General features: G+C 41.5%; 1 protein-coding gene and 1 long non-coding RNA gene across 3 annotated transcripts in view; both read left to right on the forward strand.

Annotated features, from left to right (window-relative positions):
- The window catches only part of LOC109523275 (disco-interacting protein 2 homolog A), a 75,796-nt gene that overhangs the window by 20,111 nt on the left and 30,455 nt on the right, over positions 1-25,230 (forward strand). For both annotated transcript variants that reach the window (XM_019882295.1, XM_019882296.1), the window contains exons 2-4: positions 20,999-21,070; positions 23,775-23,894; positions 23,990-24,109. In XM_019882295.1, the coding sequence (XP_019737854.1) occupies positions 20,999-21,070; positions 23,775-23,894; positions 23,990-24,109 (312 nt within the window). The remainder of the gene's footprint in view (positions 1-20,998; positions 21,071-23,774; positions 23,895-23,989; positions 24,110-25,230) is intronic.
- LOC109523277 (uncharacterized) lies at positions 1,636-19,844 on the forward strand. The gene is made up of 4 exons (XR_002169732.1): positions 1,636-1,646; positions 7,010-7,016; positions 13,347-13,419; positions 19,835-19,844. It is a non-coding gene; the product is annotated as an uncharacterized LOC109523277 (long non-coding RNA).

Genomic DNA, 25,230 nt, shown 5'->3' on the forward strand with positions numbered 1-25,230 from the left:
ATTGAAAAAGCTTGACTGTGATGGAGGGATAAAACAATGAAGATTTACAATAAAGATACCGAACACAAAAGTGCATTTTAACACCGGTAATCCCTTTCGGATGATAGCTTTGCTATCCATTTCTGTCCTCAGACATTAAGCAATGTATTGGGAAGGCGATGATGCCAACAACTCATGTCTGACAGGGATTTGCAAAGTAAAATGGATGCTATTTAGGTTATGTCCTGTATATAATCTGGAGAATCAGTGTGGATTATGGGGCAGGGATTAGAAGATATTATATGTTCAGGCCGTCTTTGTTATTGAGATTAGGTCACTCATATCTGCTTTGGTTTTATTTACCGTGTGAAGGGAAAAAAAAAGTGAAATCCATTCTTCCTGCATGTATACTGTACAGTATGTGGTATGAAGTCTTCCACAGATGAACGTTGATTCCACAGTGAAAGCCTGTGCTCCCGTTTTGCTCGTTGAGGAGAGGTACGGGGAGGGAGGGGATGGGGCTCCAGAACAAACACACCACTGGCTTTGCAGGTTCACAAAACAAACACAACCTTGATTGTTATCTGGACTCCATTCTTGCCTATTGGGTGATGGTTTTGGAGGAACACGCCTCCTCCCCCTACAGCACTATACAGTACTCAGATTGTGTGTGTGTATGTCTGTGTGTGTGTGTGTTGAATAGGGAAGTGGTTTCTTCTAATACAGTGGAGCAATTTTTCCCATAGGAATTCCTTTGCTGTCACCATCGTCAAACAATTTTTAAACTCTAAAAATTACTTAGCCACACATACGATCACATTAGAGTCTTACTACCTTCTCTAAGTTTTTCTTTTAATACTCCTTGTTGCGTCTTTGCTTTTGTGAAGCACGTTGAGTTGACTTGTGTATGAAATATGCGACATAAAACTGCCATGCTTTGCCTTGCCTAGGAATAAGTCCCGAAAAGGCGAAGCCCCGGTGTTAATCCTTTGGTGTTCGTTGAACAGAGCGCTTGAGCAGACTGTAAGTTCTGAATTGAACATTTTCACCTGAAATACTGGAGTGAATGTGGCAAAAAGCCAAAAAGAAAAGCAAAACTTCGGCCTGGAGTTAATACTTTTGATGCTCATTGCATTGACGCCGTGTAATATGTTGACCTCAGTTTATTTCTTAAATTCTGTGCAACAGAAATTAAATTAAGTATTGAATTAAACAGTTTGGTATCACACTGTGTACACTTGACATTTTAGCGCCATGAGCTCGCTATGTATTAGTAAATGTTATGCACAGTGTGAGCTTGGGGGCATGCGTCGACTTGAGTGACAGCTGGCAGTTGGGAAATGGGCAAGATGTTCCTCTTCTAACCGCTCCTTTATGCAGAGGCAGCAGGGATGGAATAGTTTGGATTTAAAAACGCCAATGGGCGGCATGTAAATGTCGCAAGTTGTTGTGACTGCGCCTACACGAGCCACACGGGCAGCAACTGTGCACACGCACGACACGGAAAATGTCCAGCCCACAACAAACGCGCAAACATTGGGCAATCCGTTTCCTTTCTTCCTGTGGATCACGTGACCTGCAGTAACTCATCCATCAGCTCGGGGCAGATGTGACACAAACATGTTTTAAACACATTGAAAACAACAACCGCGACAGCTGTTTCCTCAGTGGAACACGTACGCCGGGGCTGTGTGTGTGTGTGTGTGTGTGTGTGTGTGTGTGTGTGTGTGTGTGTGTGTGTGTGTGTGTGTGTGTGTGTGTGTGTGTGTGTCATAGCCCGTTTAAAAATGAATACAACTATTTTTATGAGCTTTTCTGATATTTTATTGCGTAATAAAGCCATTATTGATGTCTTTATGCAAAGAGTTCTGGCTTTGACAAATTACAGTACACGTCGCTTTATGCTGTGGCTCCATCCACGACAAACACAATCCATTCTCTAATGCTGGTTTATTTTTTTTTAATTTCAAAACGAGATGATTGCCACAGGAAACAATGTAAAGTGCATGAATTTGTTCCCGGCTCACACTGTTGTTAGAACAAACCGTTTTGTTTTTTCATTGTATACTTACCATTTTAACACTCTTAACTGTCAGAAAGATTCTAATTGAGATCTGTCATAAAGTTTCTGTGCATGCATTCCCGCCCCCCCCCAAAAAAAAATAAAAAAGCATCAACCGATTCTCCTTATTGACATATATATACACTTACAGATAATGCTTCTCAATGGGCATATGAAGGATAGAGAAGAATATGGAATTCGCAACATTCCGGCGGCCGTTCATGTCCTTTACTTCCTGCCCATACCCACTGAACAGCATTTACTGGTTCATGAGAAAGTAATATTAAAACTCCCACCGTTTGTTTTTATTTTTGAAAAGGTCTTGTATCGGCTGATATAATTGGCCGGGGCGTAATGAAGACTCCACATAGGAGAGTTTGAGCCGAAATTTGAACCCACAACTAGCACTGTGAGGCAGACGTGTTAACCACATGTCACTGTGCCCAAAAATAAATAAATAAATAAAGAATAATAATAAGAAGAAGAATAAGACAAAGCTTCCTTCAATATGTTGCACACTGCTTCAATTTGGCTTTGTCGCAGTTTTCCTCTTTGTCATGTAGAGATTTATCCTTCGTCCCAAATAAATATCCACTCCGTAGAATCCACCCTCCCGCAAGAAACCATTCCAAGAAAGTCTGACACTGACTTGGAAACTCCCAGTACTTCCCCTATTCATTTAGCTTTAATGCTGCAAAAGGATATTCAAGAAAGAGATGGCAACGGGAATCCTGAACAGGCTGCGAAGAAGGCCGATGGAAGGTTTTAAGATGAGAGGGCGGGAGGAGGGGAAGGCAATAGATCTGTTTGTTTTCCACATCCGTTATGTAGGAGGGGATTGTCCTCACAGGACCCATAAACCAAGCATATAGATGCTGTGCAACAAGCGAGCTGTCTCTGATTTTATTCCCGCCTGTTAATCCAATCTCTATCGCTGTATTCATTCGGCCTTCCTCGGTCACACACTCATCGTGTTCCCCCTCCCGCCCCCTCATCATCCACCCCTCCTCTTCAGTCAATGCTCCTGCGACGTGTGTTGGTTATTAGCTTATGCACTCCCAAAGACGTTTTTAAACGTCTTTTCAGACTTGGTCCAGAATTGGCTGGTACTGAATGAGTTAGTTATTGTCACGCTCCCGTAAAGCATCACGAACAGCTGAGGTGGTGAGAAATTAGGACCTCAGCAGTCTTTCCTTTGGTAATCCACCGATACTTGTCTTCCTCAGGCTCTACCAGGGTCAAAACTTTTTTTGCTGACCAGGTAAACACCTTCAGGAAGAACACATGCAAACGGTTTCCGAATGAGATTCTGTGTTTGAAATGATTCCTACGCCTGAGTGGAGGAGCCGCATGGTTTGTTTTGTTATTTTTAAGAGAGAGAGAGAGACACTCGCGCATTCAAGCTGTTGTGTTAAAAATACTCTTCTTCAGTTGGCTAAGATTCATTTTTATTGCGGTTCCGTATGGAACTTCAGTCACTGGTTTCTACCACAAATGCCCCAAAAAAAAGGGGGTGGATTGAATTGTATGAATAAATAAATGCACTTGGCTAAAAGGGCACCCGTCACTCACTTGGGCATCCAGCATTAGTTGCCCCCCACCCTACTAAATAACTACATTAGATAAGAACACGCAACACTTAACTCGTTCACGGGTTTGGGTGCGTATAAGTGCTCCTACAAAATCTCATATACAGGATTTAATTTGGGTCGTAATTCAAGTAGAATGGAAAGAAATGTGGTATTAAGTGTGAAGCTCGCTAGAGCGCAACGTCTCAATGGGCCGCGTAACTCATGTGACCACAACACAACTCGGCTGTATTTATAGAGCACTTTAAAACAACCACCGCTGTATACAAAGTGCTGTCCATGGAGCAAAAATAATTCATACAATAAAACAATAAATGAATCATAAAGAGACTGAAAGGAAATATCGCTGTTGAAGGGAATTTGTGTTAACGCTTTAATGCGTTCATTTTAACAGCCCTAATTTGAGGCATATTTCTCCTGAACTAATCCAATATTGTCTAATTTCGAGGCATTCAGAATTTGGGATTCCACAGTAGAAACCATTTCTGTCCGACTTTTGTAACCTTTCATAAACGTAAGTCAATGCAAATTACAGTTTCTAGTTTTCATTGTACTTTAGCATACATGCTCAATGGAACCAGCAAAGGCCACATGCAAAGAATAATAAGATCATCATGTACAATATTTGGTTGTTTGTGTCCTCCCCAGATGATCTTTTGAAACGCAACACTGACATTTGACAACTTCCCTCTTCACCTCAAAGAATTTATTGCACTCTTTTGGACATCCAATCTTTTCAGCTCTGGCACCTCCCCTCCCTTCTCGTTTCCGTCATTTTCTTGACCAGAAACCCGTCTGTCAGGTGGAACTTGTTTTTGTGGGTGTTGGTAGCAGTATGTGCTTCATTTGGCTCACTGTACTCATAAATATTGAGCTGGTTTATTTTAATCTTCTTTTCATTGAGTGTTGTGATGAACGAGCCTCATCTTCTAGAGGCTGTCAGCTACATACGACGGAGTAAATGAATAGATGGAGCGGTTTACTTAAAAAAAAAAAAAAAAAAAAAAAAACCCTCCACATTTGCAGTGGCCACGGTGAAGACATGAATCAGGCTGAACTGGCCGGACAAGATGACAGTCTGCCGTTGATATGATTTCGCTGTGATGAATCTTAAAATTGAATCAACTGAACTTCCAGAGACAGCGTGGTGAAGTTGGAGGATTGACTCTCAGTTGGCAGCGGATAACAAAAGACAATTGTACAATAGTAGAAAAAGTGACACGATAAAATATGATGTATCCTTTTTGCCATACATGTCATCATATCATATCGCACAGCTCTACTCAAAAAGAGGAGGGATAGGCTCCAGAGTCCGCATGATCCTGCTAGGATGAGTGGTAGAGCAAATGGATGGATGAACAGTGAAGGAGCCACAACAGATTAAATTCAATGTTTTGCATGAGTGCTTGCTACTTTACTTGGATAGCAAATTTTCTAAAATAGGTATCTACGTTAAGGCCGTTATAACTATAATACAGTTGAATTTACTAATGCTCGTGCAGGTTTGATTTGAGCTTTTGCACCAACAGCTGTTTTTAGCTTTGTCTTCAGATTCAAAAAGCTATTCCGAGAGTCTTCAAAGGACTTTATGTTTCTGAAATTTGGGAGGAAGCCAGAGTACCTGAGAAAACCCACAAAAATACGTGTGAACGTGCGCTCTTCACATGGAAAAAGCCCAAGGCAGGATTCCAACTGAGAAGAGACTGGTGGGGCAGACATACGGACCAGCACACGAACCTTTCTGACTTCATTAAGAATGTTTGATATTTCTTCAACAAAAATAACTTGAGTCATTTAAAGGCACACTTGAGGCTGAAGTACACATCCTACCACTTTTGGCCCTTTCCAGTTCCCACTGGATTAGATTGCTGACCTTTTACAAAATTAACCCATCATCTCATGGTGTCATCTTTCTGTTGGCACTGCAGTCTTACACCTTAGCATGTGTGTGTCTATGTGCTAATCGTCCAAATAACTCTTGTGTGCATCCGTGTCCCATTGTCCCCCAGCCCCCCCGCCCCCCTCCCGTATCTACACACATTCCTTCCTACCTTAACAGGAAAGACAAAGGGGAAACAAAAAGGCCACTTCCTGTACTTGCAACCAGCACTCCACACAATAGAGCAGGAAGTGAGTGGCAACTGTAAGCAAGTACATGAGTGCGAAGGAAAGATAATTGAGAGATCTCCTTTTCCCAGTATAAAGTCGTTGGGTTTAAAATCACAATTATTTTCCATTACGCCTCAAGTGTCATCCTTTTATGGGGTGTAAAAATGTGTGAAGCTGTTGGATAGCTTCCTTGTGTCTCTGGTGCTGTTCCCTGAAAGTTGTTTTGTTTTGGAGCTTTGTGATGATGACGCCAAAATACACCCCCCCCCCCACACACACACACACACACACACACACACTTATCACAATTGCCCATGTGTTAAAATACCCAGGCGAGTCTATCACCATGGTGGTTGGTGGCAAGCTACCCTACGAAAGTAAAAAAAATGGAACGTGGCCTTTCTGTGGCCTGTCAGGTTTTAGTGGTATAGGCTGTATAATTTTCATATTTGCATAGAAATCATCCTGAAAAAAAATACACAATTGGACCTGAAGATGGTGGGATTTGGAGATCGCCAAAATGTGAGGTTAAATATTCATGAAAAGAGGCACTTTTCAGTCACGCTTTCAGGTTTGTGATGCCACCGCATACGGTTACCGGTTGTGTTAAAGAGGAATAACGTAGGGATTACCATTAAATCAAACGGGGAGCCTTTTGCTACATAACTGTGAAATCATAGGACCGAATCTGGTACATACATGTTACTGTCACAACACCGTCATGTCTCTGATGTTATGGATAACAGTTCCCTGTTGGCTCAGAGGACTGACCGTATATAATAGCTAAGAAGCCGTCTATAGCTGCTCTGGAGATTTGTTTCGTCCTCCCTCCCTAACCCTTTGTAGACATTGCATGTGAGCAGGCTGATATACTTCAAAGTGCATTGAATCGCCCTCTTTTTTTTCCTGTCTCAGATCTCTTCCTTTATTTGTCTTGTCTGTCTTGTTTCCCATTGCTCGATCAATATACCTCACCTCCAGCGAGCTTTCTGCACCCCGTTTCCTGCTCTCGCCCTTCATCACCCCCCCCCCACCCCCCAATTTGATCGGGGGAGCCCCCACCCCCCAATCCCACCATCCCATCTCACTGCACTTCAAAGGCTCGTCGTCTCCCCCATGCTGCCACAGTCAGGTTCCACGCCAAGGCCAGGTACCCTCGGGGGGAATGCCGAAGCGTGTAGAAGTACTCTGTGCCTTATCTGACGTAAATAAGAGTGGAAAAAGTAAAGGCCCCTTTTTTTTTTTTTTTTTTTTTTTTTTTTTGGGAAAGAGTTGAGGTCACACTGTGGAATGCATACTCTGCCTTGTTTGGTTGGGATGAAGAAAATAAGATGTGAGAGGCTATAATCCAAGAATGGCTAGATGCTCTTTTTTTGTTGTCGTACTTTTGTCGTCGTTATCCGCCCTATTTTGAGCGAAGCCTCCTACTTTTGAAGAAACTCTTGGAAACTATCTGCCAAAAATAGCAAACTATGCGAAAGGCAGGCGGCACAGAAAAGCTATGTAAGGACTGGATTGTTTATCTGCCCTCAGTTGGGACTGTATAGCAGATTACACTATACAATCACATGCTTCCATTAGCAGATCTCTTTGCTTGGAATCTTTTTACTCACAATTTTCACAACATACGCTAGAATTGGGGGAAATGCAAAGTTTTACAACCGAAATAAAAGATGACTGAAAATTGGTCTGACATGTTCAGTTCTCTTGAAAGTACAAAGTCATGTTCTTTTAGTTTTATTGTCATTTACTGTATGGATTTATTTTATGTTCTATCCAATTTTTATATTGCTTGGCCTTACGTGCGTCATGTGTAAGCTGAGGCCTATTCCAGCTGAACCTTGCAACGGGCAGTGTGCGCCCTGCAGTGTTTGCCAGTCAGTCGCTAGGCATATATGGACAAACAGTCATTAACATTCACACTTAATCGAATGAATGAACATACAAATGTGAAAATAGAACGAAACACCCACTGAGAGTAATAATAAAGGGTGTCGTAAAAGTTGTGGCAGATGTATCAACTCCTCGACTTTGACCAACTAGGGCTGAAACAATTAATCAACTCACTGAAATGGTTACAATGAAGTCACAGCAAATCACAGTCTCACACATTGCTGCGGAAAGTCCCGTTACAGTTTTTGCTGCTCCCACTTTCACAGGGATTCGACAGCAACAGTGGCCCGCCCGGTGACTCGGGTCACTCTGAGACTTTGTTGGGCCACCCGAACGCCACTGACCGTGCCCCCTGCCCCCCCCCACCCCGTACAAATTTCATGAATACAAATGATGAAATCAATTTTTTTTATATTCACCATTTTGAGTTTTATCAACTTAAATTGCTCAAACGTAATTGACCTCGTTGCCATGCTGCGCACATTTGTTTGTGTGTCAGGTTCAATCCTTCCATCAACAACAGCTTGAACAAGGCATGAAGCCCAGAAAATGTAAAATGTTAAGTATTCATTTAGACCACAGGTGTCAAACTTAAGACCCGTGGGCCAGATCCGGCCCGCCACGTCATTTTATGTGGCCCGCGAAAGCAAATCATGTGTGTCAACTTGCATGATCATTACTAAAATATGTCATGAAATGTCAAATTGTCCTGTAATAAATAACGTTAAGATTCTGCAATAATTTTGATCCTGTTTTACGCTCACTTGGACAATAAAAAAAAAAAAAAAACTAAACAGTTGACTGATATGAAAACTAGTAATCCATTAATTTGGTATACAAGTAATACCGCGATGAGACGACTAAATATTTTAGTGGTTTCGCTGTCATAACGACCCTCCAAGGGAACTCCAAAGTGGCCCTCAACAAAAATGAGTTTGACAGCCCTGAGTTAGATTCACAGAAAAAAACAAAAAAAACAACCAAAAACCTTACAAGCAAAAAAATAAAGAAGCTAAATATAAAACTTAGCATATTATTACATGACTATAGAGAGCCAGTCCAAATAGTCGGAATCTCCCTCCCTCTTACCATGGCCAAAAAGTAAATGCAGGAGACCCTCGTTCTCCTCCATTGTTGTTGTTTGTCAGGCTGTCTCCAGTTTCTTTGAGCAAAAAACAGTTCTTTGCAAACAGGAGCGAGCCTCCAGGTCATGTTTTATAGAAAGATGGAATACATATGTATACAATTCAGAGACATTAATCCAAGTAAGAAATACAGCAATGTAGTGTCATTTATTTAGCGAGAGATGACACGATATGAGTAAATGTACAATTAACCAGGATTATCTGGCTTTTACTCGGCAATAACGTTGATGAAAAATAGTCTTGGGACGCAAATTCCAATCTCTATTGCGGTAATATATTCAGCAGAGTGTGCAATTTGCAAGTGATTCCAAATACCAGCCTGACATCGATTGGTTGGTAGTGTGTCATTTCTTTTCGGTTAGAAAGACAGATGAATCTCATCTGAGAATGTCCAGCTGAAGGAAGGACGTGGATGGAGTTGTCTCACACTCCTGTGAATAATTAACTTGAAGGTATTTTTAATTGCCTGACCTTTTAGTTTAGCTCTCTGTAAGAGCTAAGCCTCGTTAGGATCCCGCTCGGTGGGAAACGACGACAAAACGACAGTGCTGCTGCTTGAGATGTATTCCTAATGTTAAACCGAGCAGCCCAGTCTATTAAAGGGAAGTCCACCCCACCCATTGTATCTGATATATGATAACTTGTAGCCTTACATGGAGATGTTTAATTTTAATATAACCAATAAACTTTTATTTTTTTTCAAAAGATTTGCCGAATCACAATATAATCATACCAGGGCTGTACAATGCCAGCTGATTAAAATAATGCAATTTACTTTTTTAGAAAGTAAAAAACACCATCAGTTTCATATTCAACCCAATTGAGTTGCATGTAGAGCTGGCAAAATTAATGGATTAATCGACAACTAATTGATTTTAAAATCAATAAACTATTTTAAACAACAAGGGGTCTAAACAATGACTCGGTTAACTTAAAATTGCCCCCATACAGCCTGTCAACAGTAATTATGGATTGATATCTTTAGTCCTCCGTGAAAATAGACAGTTTATTATTGTTTAATCAAAACAAGTCATTTGCAAACATCTGCTTTTACTTTGGAAAACAAAGATTGAACCAGGAACTGAATCCTTTTCAGAATGGCGGGCGATTACATCAATGCCTCACATGTGATATTGTTCATTGTTTAGTTGAAATCTAACAAACACTGACACTGGGTTTCCTTCCAAAGTCCAAGTTTGACTCAGGGACGAAATGAACGTCACCCCATGCCTACTCACACAAATGCATTTGTGGTGACTGGCTCAGTGTAAAATGAGTATCTGTTCGTGCACCCTGAATTGGATTCACCATGTTGTCGATGTTGAACTTTTTGTGTGGGTGATGTTTAAAAATCCGGAATCCGCCGCCCCGCCACCCATGGATATGTCGCTATAGCAAGGTGTTTTATATGCGTTTGTATATGCAAGGCGCTTAATGGCTAAGCTTGTGTTGGGCCAGTTTAAAACATGTTCATTCATATGGTAATTACCATGAAAAGAAGACAATAAATCTGTCCATGGCGTCTAAAACCGTACAGAGCGTTGAGAAGTGCCCACAGGGCCGCTCGTATCTCATGCACCGGGAATTGTGTGTAGCTTGTCATGAAGTTGCATTAGCTCGCAGTAGCTTCCTCGTCCAAGTAGATGTTTGTTACATTCAATTGTGCAAGCTGTCAGATAGTTGCCGTCCTGTTTGAAAGGATCGCTTTGATCTGCATCTTATCAATCAAAGCTTGATTCCGCAAAAATGGACAATTCGAGATGCAACGGTGCGATTACATGACAGATGAAATATACCATTAAATGGCAGACATTCAAGTAATACAAAGGTTGCCTTTATTTGAACTCGAGGCGTGGAAGAATCGCTCCATGCCTCCCAAACACTAACATTATTTGTAATATTTATGATTGTTTATTTCGGTGTGGCTTCTGACACTGAATTGTTTCCATGTATTTTGGGCATTGTTTGTTGTTTTAGGTGAACACAGTCATATCACATAGGGATATGAAAATGTACACTCTAGAAAATAAGATTAGAGGCATCATAATATGTAGCCTCACGTTTCTAGCATGAAGATAGAATTGTGTGTTATTATTGGCAACCCTGGAGAACCCAGGAACCCTTTTCTTCTTTCGAAAATGATGAATTATACATTAAATGACTGCTCTATGTTCACTGAACACCAAAATATGTTTTTTCAAATATTCAATGTTTTAATCCTAATTTAGGATGAGGGCCAAAATTGACCCTTTGGGATTTAAGGGTAGCATTTGAGTAGCAGAATTTATATGGGCCAAATTAGACCCCGTGGGTTCTCCAGGGTTTTAATGCCATATTGTCACTGTAATTTTATATCACACCATGTGGGTTTCTACATTTAATAATCACCTAGAAGTTCTTGTTCCTCAAAAGCAAATGAACGAGATTGTGTGATGTCTGAGCTGGATTTAGGTAGCCGGGAAACCCTCTGCCACAGTGTCTATGCACCCCCCCCCCAAAAAAAAAGTAATTCATATACGTGTGGCATCGATGTGATCAAGATTTACATGAGAAGTATTTTTGTAAATTTTGAAATAGATCAATCCACATACAGCACATTCACTCAACACTGTATTTAAATTATGAGAAGAATTTAAGTCTTAATTTGAAAAACCTACACACCGACCATGATACCAAAGAACCAAACTATTTGGCGTCGTTAAACTATAATCGCCTGCTCAATAGGAAATCCCCCTCACAAATACCCTTAAACCGGAGCTTTACGCTGTGTTGAGTGATATCAATCGGTCTGGCGGGGGGCCGCAAGAAAAACCCGAGTTGGTCTCTGGCGCACTCCACACATCAACGATCGTGAAGTCTGCGTACCTATGTTGTTTTTGCTACTGACACCATCTGGCATCTGTGCAGGCATCAGACATGCATGGGAAGGTGTCATGTGCATACAGTTCTGGTGCGTGCATCGCTAGCTGTTAATTATGACCCCCTTCCCCTTCCCCGTCTCCTTTGCTAATCAGTGCACAGCTGCAGCTGCCTCCCAGGCAACGCTGCATCTAATGACTCATTATTCACACTGTCTGCTCATAAGCCTGGGGGGGGTAGAGGGGCCCGGATTTTGGACTCTGTGTCCGCGCGCGCACATGTGCTTTAATGTGATGAGCAGGTTATGTATTAGCAAAGTGGTAATCGAGGGTTCGTTAAGTCTCCTAATTCGTAAGCACTACTTAATTATTTGAACCCTTGTTGGATATTGATTTGAGAGGAGTCCTCTATGCGAGTATGTGACAGATGAAAACAAATGTACCACACGCCCTTATATTCATATGCCAACTTATTTTTCCTCCGTCCCCGACAACCCCACCCACCGACCCCAACGACTTTGGTTTCTTCAGCTGGTGTCATGTTGGTTGTCATCGTCAATCAACCCGTTTTTTTCCTGCAGCCGTTCCACCCACCTTGACCTCTCCCCAAACCTTTCAGTATTGCACTTGTCACAAAATTCCACATTGCACATTCATGCCATTCAAAATGATGTGAGCCATTTTAAACATCTCAGTGGGCACATATTGGATTTGGCCTTGAGGTTAAATAACATCTGATGGATTTAAACGGATTTTGTACGTTTTTGTAAAATTACATTGCGGTTGGGTCTGAAATAAAGCTTAAACCCCGCCACATACTGGGTGTCAGTCCTCGTTTTATGACCGCCTCAACATACAAAAAGTATGGAGAATGACAGCCGGAGTAGTGTACACACCAAACATGTATTCGCTTCCTTCATGTCACATGTAACAGATACGAGGAGGGGCTTTCCCTTCAATACCATTTCTTATATTTTTTAAGTGTCTGTGAACGAGTATGTATAATGTGTGGCTAATACTATTGCTAGCTTGATTCAGTGTAAAGTAAGCTACGACCAACAGATTTACTGCACCAATTTCCTCATTCACCATTCTCCTTTTTTATCGTATGGTCCCGTTATTGGTAGTAAGACTTTTCAAAAAAAATTTGGGTGCCCATGACCAGGCACAATCATTTCTCTGCCTTTGTTGTTGTCGACGTTGATTAACATAGCGTGACCTGACTTTGATCTGTATTTCAATCATGATTATCCAAACGACGACGCCAATGTCAGAGCTGCTTGATTCTTTTTTTTTTTCTTTCCCCCCTTGTTTTCCAAACATTATTGTATTACCGATGTGCCGGTCACATTTTTTTTGCACCCAAGTCTGAGTGCAAGTCATTTACTTTTAAGTACTTGCTGAGTTTTGAGCCAAAACCTTGGCAATGCGTTACGAAGTGGTTTGAATTAAGGAAACAAAATATTTAAATTCTTGAAGTTGGAATTTGATGGCCTGGTACCCTGAATGATTACTTTAATTGTTCATTTAAAGAGGACAACATTCAAAAAAGTCAAATGCTTTTTCCAGTATCACCAGTTCTAAAATAGACAACGCAATTCTCAACTCAACTCAAATGTATTTATAGAGCACTTTCAAACAGACTAATTTTTAAAAAATGTAATATTTTGTTTACAATGAAGTTGCTAACTTCTTGTGAATTTCACATAAGCCATGATTGGTTGTTACCTGAGCCCTGAGCACATGCAATGTTATTTTTCTGTCGACAGCAAGTTGCAAAAGGCGTTTTTAAAGGTGCTAATTGTCCATAAAAAGTGCCATTATCCAATTCATTATAAACAAAAAAATTAATATTTTACCGCTGAAAATAACAAAATTAGTAAAATATCCCCTTTATATGAAACTGGGTGTTTTATTCACTTGTCTCTTTATCAACATGTATATATTTTTTAATGAATGTGACTAGTTTGTATTTACCTTTTGGCAGGGTTATTGACTCGAATGACACTGGATATGTTTTCAGGGGTTGTATTCTATTTAAGATGTAATTGTGTCACGGTTTGACCTAACCCAAACGTCCGAAATGAGTTGACATTTTAGCCTCAATTAGCAGGAAGACACGAGAGGATATCCGCTGCGCTTTCTGGTTTGGAGTGTGTGCACTCGGGCTCATTATTCTGCTTACTATAGCAATAATTGAGCCCAATTACTTCAAGCGCTCCATAGAAATGTCATGCCAAAGGGTGAATAGGCCAATAATTTCGGGCATAAAACACACGCGTGCGCGCTCACACATACACACAAAGAGCGACATACCAGCTGGGGCTACGACAAGAACTCCACCTCTTCCAACATTAAACCTTCATGACTGGACTATAATTTAGTTTTTAGACTTCCACTGTCATTGATCCGGAAAATAATTCAAAAAATACAAATGGACAAAGAGATTTTAGTAGATTTAAGACTATAACAGAGATGGGCATTCCGTCCCTGGGATGGAACGGTCGGTCAAAAAGAGAAACAAACATTTGAATTGAGGTTAACAGGTTACAGGCCACATTCATGATGGAGAAATCATATGAAATGATTTATCTTGGTTTCATTTTCCATCACAAAAGCCGATCCACTTTGACACATGGGTGTGAAAGTAAAGGAAAGGGGTGTGAAAAGTTTTTTTATCCAGTGTGGCTCAACGTTGCTATAACAGAGATGGGCATTGCGTCCCTGGGATGTTGTTTCTTTTGACAAGAAACAAGTTGCGTTCAATTAACTGTACCTTTCTTTGCGGTATACTTGACTGTCATGACTCAATTAATCAACAATCAATTCAATAGATCCAGTTTGACACATGCCTTTGGAAAGGGGTGTGAGGAGTTTTTATATCCAGTGTGGCTCAACGTTGCTATAACAGAGGTGGGTATTGCGTCCCTGGGATGTTGTTTCTTTTGACAAGAAATGAGTTGCGTTCAATTAACTGTACCTTTCCTAGTGGTATGCCTCACTGTCATGACTCAATTAATCAACAATCAATTCAATATGCACAGATGTTTTTCTCCGGATCGGTTACACTGACCAACAAATTTTTACTTTAAAAAAATGTTGTTTTTTTTAATCAGAGATGTAAGTAAAATGTCCTCGATATTTTTTGCGCTGATTATAAATCTGCCCTCACATGAGTTGCGTTCAATTAACTGTACCTTTCCTAGTGGTATGCCTCACTGTCATGACTCAATTAATCAACAATCAATTCAATATGCACAGATGTTTTTCTCCGGATCGGTTACACTGACCAACAAATTTTTCCTTTTTTTTTAAAATTATTATTTTTTTAATCAGAGATGCAAGTAAAATTTCCTAGATATTTTTTGCGCTGATTATAAATCTGCCCTCACATCAGGTTTTCAAACTATTTTTACAATTACTACTACTACTACTACTATTACTACAACAATAATAAAGAATAATAAAATAAAAAACATTGATATACATTTTTGAATTAAGGGTTAGGTTCATCATTACGTAGATTTATTTTTTCTGAAACCTCATGGCTAAAATTATCATCGCATGGCCAAATCTGTATCGCGTGAGCTTTTACAGGTCAAATTTAAAAACCAAAAATTAAAATATCTCAAAAACCTGATGTGCTAGGAAAAAAAAAAAAGTAAGGACACTTTTGAAATCACTGTCAAAAAATACATTTCGGGGACACATAAATCCATCTCTGCTTAAAATTTGCTGTTGACCAGTGTTTATTACATATGACTGTGGCAAATTTTTGAAAAAAAAATCACCCTATTCTATGCTCAGGAGTTGCGATGAACAACTTTCTCTTGACCATGAGACAAGTTCACGCGTCATGTGTACGTTTATCTGCAACAAGCATGTTGCAACAAGCACAGTTGATTTCCGGTGTTTTTATGTGTGTCGGTGTGTTGTGAATTGGTATGTGTGGAAGGTGGGGGCAGGGGTCTTGCTTTGACAGCCTAATCCTAAAGCCTAGCGGCTAGCCAAGCTTTGTATTGGAGAGGGAGGGATGGAAAGAGTGCGAGGAAAAGAAATGGGGTTTGGGGGGGGGGTGGCAGTTGCAATTGAGGAGTGGGTATTAGCAGCAAGGGAGGGGTTGTAAGGGAAGGGAGAGTCAGGGAGATGGGATTCATTCACTCGACTGCAAAAGGAAACAAAAGGCTACTGAAGGGTCTGACTTATGACAGGAGCACCTTAGACTGCCTGTTAGCAGGGTAGCCTTTGCTATTTGTTCTCTGCCACTGGCCTCCTCATCTTCCTCGTCTGTCCCCCCCCCCACCCCCCGTCTGTCCGTTTGTCTTGGAGATGCATCCTCTGCTTCCTTCTTAACACGTGAGTCATTCAGCCTGTGCACGTCTATATTCGTCACTGACTTACCCGGGCCGGCAGCTGCTCGGTTATTTCTTTTATCATCTTGACATGTGGTCACATTTCTGGTTTGGATCTCCCATTTGTTAATCTTTTACTTTCAGCCCAGCAATTTGTTTTGTTCAGAGACCACAGAGCGGTCCAAGTGTGAGAAGAATGTTCAACTTTGCGCACCGTGTATGCGTGAAATAGGTCAACTTCAGTGTTTCAATAATCCGTCAGATGCATGTTTGCTCTCGGGGGAAAGAAAACAACCCCCTCCCCAAAAAAATCCCAGCACTGTCTGTATGAACACTGAAGCATAAAATCAACATTTGAATTGTTTGGGGAGTTGATGCGATGACAGCTGGGCACATCAGCCTTTGTTGGCACACGTGCCCCTTCGCTGTTCTGTCTAAATATGAAACAATTATTTTTCCCTGGCAGAAGAGCAGCCAGCCTCTATGCTGCCCTGGCAGCAGTGTGGGCAGATGAAGCGTCAATTTGGCACAGGGACTGACTTTGTGGATGGGGAAGAGCTTCATTGTAAAGTGTCTTATCCCAGGTTCAAGAATGAGTTGCTGTTCTCAAGCCATTGTTGTCATCATTAGTCATTGGATGTCTGTCATGATGAGTATGAACAACGTTCTTTTTTAAGATCAGTTGAACAAGTCGGTGTTTCTCAACTGAGATTTTAATTGCAATTATGTCATGATGGTGTTGGAACTTGATTTGTTGAGGGTTGTAGAAAGGCATTTAAATGTTCCACAGATCAACCGGATTCAAAATCAGTCGTTTATTATGCCTGTTCCTAATATATGGTAAATACTGGATATATCGATACGATAACCATGGCTATTCTCTAAATAAACCAATGCTAATTAAAGTTAAACACAACAGAATGCTGTTTCATTGAATTTTATTTTAAAACCAACTCGGCTTTACTGATTCCAAAATGTAGAAAAACAACATTGCTATCAGTATGCAATCAGTCATTCTCTTAATATCTCAGCACAAACAAAGAGGAACAGAACAAGATAGTTCTCTTTGTGCACTAACTTACCTTGTTATTAGCGAAAGGTGATTATTTTTACACATTAAAAAAATAAATGTAAACAAACCTTTTTGTAAAGTGCTTCATTTTTCTGAACAATATTCAACATTTTTGTGGAACAAAAAAAAAAACAAACACAAGTATTAAACTTGTATATTTTCACATTAAATTAACCAGCTGCTGTGATTGTTCTGTTTCATAAAGGGAGAAAGTGGGTGAGGATACCCTCACCCTACTTCGGAGAAACAAAAAGAACTCACCTGAAAGGTGGTCTTTTGGCTTTTGAAGCACCTCAAACATCCATTAAAAGTCAAGACACTACAATGCTGAGAGAATAATTTAATTCCATTTAATAATCCCAAATGGTTCAAAATACAATCCGAACAAATTTCTGGGAGAGCGTCAGAGCACTGACCTCAACCCTCCGAAACAGCTGTAGAACAGGGAATGACACAGCCGCAAACGTTTTTTGTTTTGTTTTGTTTTTCGGATGAATGTATTGCACTTTGCACAGACACACTTCAGCATACTATTTGTTTTTTTATTTTGTTATTTATTTATTTCTTTTTAGGATGAATGGATTGCACTTTGCACAGACACACTTCAGCATACTATTAGACGTCCACCCCCAACCCCCACCCCCCTGACTGAAGAGATCCATCTGTGCTGATGCAGGGTCATTTGCACTGAATGCACTGCTTCGTCCAAAAAGTCATCAGTCACTTACTCAATAGCTAGCCTTCAATTAAGCCAATACGACAAAGCGGTGGATAGTGACTCTTTTGCTGTCTCTCTTTAGAGAGCACTTGGGGAAATTGGGATTGAATGCCGGGCCAGAGGAAGCTTTTCACGGTAACAACTTCAGAAACGAGTGCCAGAGCCGGAATCTAAAATGCATTGTTTCTTCAGACTGCGTTCAGCTGCGCTTGAGCCAAAAATGTGGACATGACATCACCCCAGTCCTGCTGTTTCTCTTCCTCAATGAAAGACCCTTTGAATGTGCTTCAATAAAGACTATCCGGAGGTCAGAACAAGACCATTACGCCTTGTATGTGTGGACACGCAGCCCTCAAGAGTGGACAGGACAGTGGAGAGGTTCGATTAAAGGCAGAGGGGAGGCTCAAATGAACAGGTTTTGTATTGGGACAGGGAAAGCAAAGGACCTCTTCCAGCTGAGCCCGCTCAGGACGTTCTACATCTCACTCTCGCTCTAGCCCCTCCGCTGAGCTTATTGCGCAGCTTTACCAATTTCTCACAGCTCAATTACGACATAAAGCCTATAGTCAGCGTGAGGGAGCGAAGAGGTCAAACAAAGGTTTTTCTCCTGTGTTTTGGCACTGTGTTGACTCACTGAAAGCTGCAGTCTGTCCCTTGAGACGGTAATTTGATGGAGGTGTGAAGCGCACGCAGACGCAACCTTCCTTGAGCTGTCCTTCCATTTCCAGACTGCATCCTCAGATAGCCCTTCTTCCTGCTATTTATTTCCCAGGCACTAAGCTACATATTGACCTCAGTCATCTCATTCCTTTACCAAAAAAAAAAAAATCAAGTCGAATTTGTCTTTTGGAATTTTTACTGTAGGAAATCAATTAAAGGCACACAGTGTTGCGGGGTGTAACCGTTGTAGTCATACAACCTTTATTCACTGTGCGGGCAATTTTGAAAGTAATACAGGTCCTTGGATCATTATACTGTAGTCCAGACATCTGATATTTGGAGTTTATGAATGTCACACGATGAACTGGTTTGCAATGTACAAATACCACGTCACTTGGCACAAGAAGACACACTATTTGTCTGTAGGAGAATGAAGATATATCTTTTTTTATTCCTGTTAGGGATGAAAAAAAAAGATCAAATAATAGTAAATAATTAAAATTAAAATCATTGGGCAGCACGGTGTACAGTATTAGTTGTTAGCACATATCTGCATCACAGTCCTGAGTTTGAACTCTTTGCATATTTTCCCTCCCTCCAAAATCAGATGAGATTGTCTCCAGATGGAAAATAAAATGATTGGACAGCGACAAAAGATATACTGCCATACAATAAGTCAGTCAGTCTTAACCGTTTCAATGCATCGAAATGTTCCCATTTACACGCTAACTAGCGCACAGGCGATAATGTTGCTCTTTGATGCGCCAAACCTTTTGGTGTGCTGGGAGATTCTGGTAAAGAGTCATTGAAAGACTTAACTGTTTGTTCCCGACTCAAAAGATTAGCTTCCACCGAGGCATAACTTCATGGATAGAGGATGCACTCGTCCTCGAAGCTCCACGAGCTACAATTCGGGGAGGGGGGAAAACACTCTCATTGTGTGCTCATCAAGGCGTAATGCTGTGGTGCGTTGCATACACGCTGACGCCCTGGTATGCACACAGACATCCGCCAATGTGCACGGACACACAGAGATAGAGACGCGTCACGACAGAAGAGTCAGTGTTGGGTCAGGAGGCGCAGCCTATGGAGAGCCTGGGTATTGTTAGACATTAAACAGTGCAGCCATTCAGCTGGCAGGGGTGACTCAGGAGAAGCGTGACAACAACAACACCTGCCGTCACACTAGCGCATTGTTGCGCTCCACGTTAGAGCGGCAGAGCGGCGGCAACAAAATCAACACAGCCCGGTTGTCGTGTACTCAGCAGTGCAACAATTCCATCATATGGACAGTACGGTTTTATGTTTTTCCCGTTTACCGTAATGCCCCTAGCAGGTGGGAAAGGATACATAGTGACTGGTCACTTATTGAATGCCTAGAAAACAGTCAATCACAGTGCTGGAGAGGACTTGACTTCGTTTGAGCCGTTGGTTCCGTTCAGACGGCTTGGTTGAACTTTGCCTTTTAACTTGACCTCAGCCTCCACTCGACCCCGGCTGTGAGCGTTCAAACAATTCAGAGTCATGCTCTGATGATCCCTGTTCACCGGACATGAGTGAAAATATGACTGCTGAGCTGTTTGCGTTAACCTTTTGAAAGTGTTTCTTGCCTCCCGTCGACACAATGAATATGTCATATCGGTTGACTGTTTTATCATTCATAGCGTTCTTTCCTGACAGCCGAGATTTTTTTTCTTTTCCTCTTCTTTCACACAACCTGCTTAGACTGCCACTTGCCCCCTCCATATTTATTTTGTATTTATTTCAATCAGGGTTTTCGCCGACAGTGAGTATCTCACAAGAGGCTAAACGGTAAACAGTGTTGTCTAGTTTTTATCTCAAATTTGCTTTTTATCTTCTCATGGTTTAAATCATAGGATAGGAAAAAAACCATGATGGGTTTTAATTCAAACATTGGTCGACATCGTTTTGTAGCACAATGGTAATTTGCGCTTAAATGCGACAAGCGATTAAGTGTTCTTTTCTGGAGACCTTTTCCCCCTAAGCAACTTCCACATAAAGTCGGGGAAACCTTATTGTTTGCCCGTTGCTTAAAATATCGTCGCCATTAAAAAGGTTTTGTGCAACACCCTTTCATCAAGGCTGATCAGGAGTAACCTATGTTAAAGATGGGTACAAGTTGAATCACGGCACCTTTTGCAGAACATTTTTAGGATTTGGAAAAGTGCTTCTTGGTCATCTCGTTTGGATAAGATAGGAAAGGAAAAACAGTTCCTATGCACAAAGCAATATCCAAAGTGTCCAAGATAGGAAAAAAAAACAGCAGATATACAGAGAGGTATCTCTGGTATCAGAATTAGGCTCATGCGTCTGCAGTGTAAGTTAAAAAAAGGATCACTTTAATGTGAAAATTGCTTCGGGACAAACACCAAAATCAACACACACACACACACACACACACACACACACACACACACACACACACACACACACACACACACACACACACACACACACACACAAGGCCTCATCTAAGCTAATGACTCATCTCTCTCTGCCCCTCTTCCCTCCCCACCCCTCTGTTTTTCATCTCTGTGCAGGGGACATCACTCAGAAGGGCTATGAGAAGAAAAGAAGCAAACTGCTGGCACCATACATCCCACAGATACAAGGTAAGGATATTTGTTGATATTTTAATCACACATCACATCTCCAAAAATCACCAAATGCAAATCAAACAAACAAAAAAAAGAGTGTAAATTCAATATGAATGCATTTCAAATATAGTAGCTTCTTGTTGGCAAACTGTGAAATGAAGTGAAGTGATCAGGTCATATGACTTTTTTCCTCGGTTTGTAAAAAAGGCGTGCAGGAGCTGAGGCACTCTCTGACACCTCGGGTCGTGTTGGCCGGTTTTTGGCTTCAAAACTAGACTGTGAAAACCATCATTTAAAATGAGGCTCTAACAAAACAACAACGGAGAACGAAAATCTCGTAATATACTTCTCGACGTGGCTTTCCTCTATGGTAAGGAGGCAAATCGTCTCTGAGAAGAAATTGCATTGCTGTGTAACGCTGCTGTGTTATAACTCCACAGTCTCCACTTTGCTGCAGTCATCCTTTCTCCATTGGGAGATGAACTACATAAGATACTCCTTTATTGATAACCCTAGAAGATCAATAAAGGACACAGGGATCCGACGATTTCTGCGAAGACAATACAAAAACAGAAAGCTAATGGGAGAATGTGTGTTGATTTTCATCCTTTGTTCCTGATTAATGTGCCTAACCAGTGAGTGACCAGCACTAGTTTTCATCATCCACACGATATGATTTCTACACGCTTGTAATCCTTGGCGGGTAATCTTCCGTTACTCTTACAACTTTATGAATTTGAATGTATTTCTGATGCATCAGTAGTATGAACTCTGATCCGTACACATCGGATATGTTATGTCATCAAAAGCCAAATATGTGGGCCACGCAGGCGAGGGTGAGTGCTTGGGAGACGAGTGACAATCATCCGTGTTGTAACTTCCTTAAAACTCCAGAATCCAGCCAGGATCCCGCACCGTACCCTGTCCCAACAGGCAGCACAACGGATGTTTTTTCGTTTTGGTCCCATTTTTAATCTCTCTACTTTGTAACTAGCCTTATCCTAGCTAGAGCGACGCTAGTTTGTCTCTTAGGTCCGGCGTCAAAGTTTGAAAACTGCTTCGTTTGTGGCTAGCAAAGCGTTAGCTGGCCAAAGCTTCTCTTTGCTAGGACGGCTTTAGCTGGCCAGCATCGAGTCGTTAGTTGGTCAAATATTTCCATAACTACCTCCAGGTGTTTGCTCAAATGCAGCGTGTACATAGCTTTCACGCATTTGCACTCCCCAACGTAGATGTGGCAGACATCGGGAGACGGGGACGTGCCATCCAAACGTTCCTCTCTGACGACACCGCTATGATGTGTTCTGACTCGAATGTGAAGCTTTTCCTTTTTTAACGTAGCCTCAGTCGAGATGTATCACTTCAGCAATACTTCCTTGGTACCATTTACTACTTTCCTGTTCGCCTTAGTGCTATCATGTGGGATCTTGGGTAACAGAATGCGCGGAAAAATATCTGGGGATAACTTCAGCAGAAGAAAACGTGAATTTAAGAAGACTGAACCATGAATAGGCGGAGGTTCTGTTCGTTTTTTCCTTGTGTACAAATGTCAATAGCAATTAGAGTTGCTGTAGTGCAGTAGAAAAGAGGCATTCAGACCCACCGTTAAAATACAGGACATGAACCGAAAAGATGCACAAACATCATGTTTTGGCTGTGGACCAATAAGTGTATCTCCTGTGCTAGGGCATGCGACTGATTGGCTTAAATGAAGTGCCTTCTGCCCAGCAACCCAGTCTGAGGTTCTGGCGTGTGAATAAACCCTTCTCCTCAAAGAGCTGGAGAAAAGCCATTGTTTTACTTTGTGTTACCGGCCATTAAAGCGGTACAACGGAGCAGCATACAATTGAAGTTCTCGTCCTCGCTCACAGGATGCGTGTCACGCTCATTCTTAGCCGTGTCCTGGTATATGCTAAGAGAATATTGAAACTGATGCACTGAACGCAGCTTGTGGTGTTTAGTGGATTGAGTGAATGTGTGTGAGGCTATTGCTCAGCATTGCAGCATGTGAGTTATACTGCTGTCTTAAGAGTTGCTGACAACATGGAGCTCAATGAGCCTGACTAAGCCGCTGCCATGGAAAGGCCGGGGCAGGCTGACACATATCGGCCTCGCTTGTCTCTACACTGCAGGTGTCCACAATGTAACATGGGATATTTGCACAGAAAGATTTTGAGTGTTTGAATTTGGAGGATTCACTGTACTTGTAAAAGGAAAACGACAGCTACATGAAGTGCGGTATAAAGCCCTGCCTGCCCAAATCACAGCTGTGCATAGATGACAGCTTAGACTACTGGTATCTTTTTTTTTTTTTTAGCTGCAACATGACGTTTTGAGATTTGCGCTACTGTACTTAATCACCTTCTTTGAGCTTGGCATTTCTCATTTGCTTTCCCTTGAAACATGCAAAGCTGCTGCTCATTTGTAAGTGAGGCGGGATTAATTCAAGATGAAAACTTTCTCATCTAAGGCAGCGTAGTGAATGAGTGGTTAGGACGTCTTTGTCGCAGTGGAGTTGTTCCAAGTCCCAATCTCAGACACTCCTGTGTGCGGTTTGCGTGTTTATTTGCTTGCCTGGATCCCTCCAGGTTCCTCATCTTCCTCCAACATATCACCAAAAACGGGCATTTGAATCGGGTGCTTATTATAATAATGGTGATGATGTTTATTGACCCTTTTTTACCCACTGTATGAATGATTCATTCATGTTTTTTCTCCGCAGGTGTCGATCCCGCTCTGCAAATAGACAGCCGGATCCAAGCCTCCTCCCAGGCTGTTCTGTCCGCATCCAAACACAACAAATCTCGGGCAGCCAACACGAGGGATGAACGCTTTCGCTCTGGTATCACATCTTCAGTACTTTGGATGAGAGTTTTGAATTCCCGTTGGTGCTTTTTAATGGTGCGCCTAAGCCGTGTACTCTTTTGTGTGGCCTAGATCTGCACACAGAAGCCGTCCAAGCAGCTTTGGCCAAATACAAAGAAAGGAAGATGCCCATGCCGTCCAAGAGACGATCCGTACTAATCCAGTCCTCTGTTGAGGCATGCACTCCGCCAGGTGAGACTTTTGAATCTATATTTAATGCGCTGTGGTTTACGAACCTCGGACATACAGTATAATTGGCTGTGCACACACTCACACACACACACACACCATTCTTCCTATTCCCTCACGACTCACGAAGCACTGCAGTGTAGGATGCGCCAAGATTGTGTTGCAAAATATTCCACAAGAACAAGAAACATTCCAGGAGATGACTATCTATTGTTTGGGCTGACAAAGGACTCACTTGTCAAGGGCGTGTTCCCAGCGGGCCTTCCCACATGTTGCATACTGGATGAGCATTGTTTCACAATGTCAACGTTTTACCTTTTTCTCTCATAGTTTGTGGTGTGTTGACGTCAGCCATGTTGGATCCCGCAAAATACAATAATAGACTTTATCCACTTTTTGCTATTTAGGTAGAACCCAGTGAGGGCATAGCCGCAATTGTGGCATCCCACGATTAGATAATTAGATGATTAGATGTGTGTTGATGACTGGTGCGATGTATAAAAAAAGTTGTCCGACAGTGTTATGTCTGTGGTGCGATTGTGAATGTCAGATTCACAACTTCACATCCCCAGAATTCCAGCCTGTCTTTGATCTTTTTAAAAGGCATCATCCTGGTTGACGCACTATATCCCAAGATCTATACCTGGTAGATCCACTTGTTCTTGTCAAAGTTAGATAAATCGCAGATTGATCGGGCTGTGTGAAAAGGGGCCCTGGGTGGCCAGATTTTGGTTTTCCCCTTAAACTTGGAGTCTTACAATGTTCAGTGGCCACTTCTGAGCACCTTCCGTTTGAAGGTGATCAATTTTCAGGTGTCGTCTTAGTCCCATGATGTCAAAATGTGAAACAGCGATGATGGAGAGGATTATTTAAATGCCCATTCAAATTGAACCATGTGAAGTATTGGTTGATTCATGAATCAAAACACCACCTCATCTCTTTGTTAGATAAGAGCAAATTTTGGAGGGGCGGGGGTACAAAAACAAGTTTCAAGGTCAAATTTTACCCATATAGATAGTCGGGCTCTTTATTTTTTAAATTTCACGCGGAAGCCAAGTATCCCCAACTTTTTGTCAGGAGTGTATATCATCACTGTTAATACGTCACATTTGTTTTGCTTGCAC

This window comes from Hippocampus comes, unplaced genomic scaffold (assembly GCF_001891065.2).
Source record: "Hippocampus comes isolate QL1 unplaced genomic scaffold, H_comes_QL1_v1.1 scaffold111, whole genome shotgun sequence".
Taxonomy (NCBI): domain Eukaryota; kingdom Metazoa; phylum Chordata; class Actinopteri; order Syngnathiformes; family Syngnathidae; genus Hippocampus; species Hippocampus comes.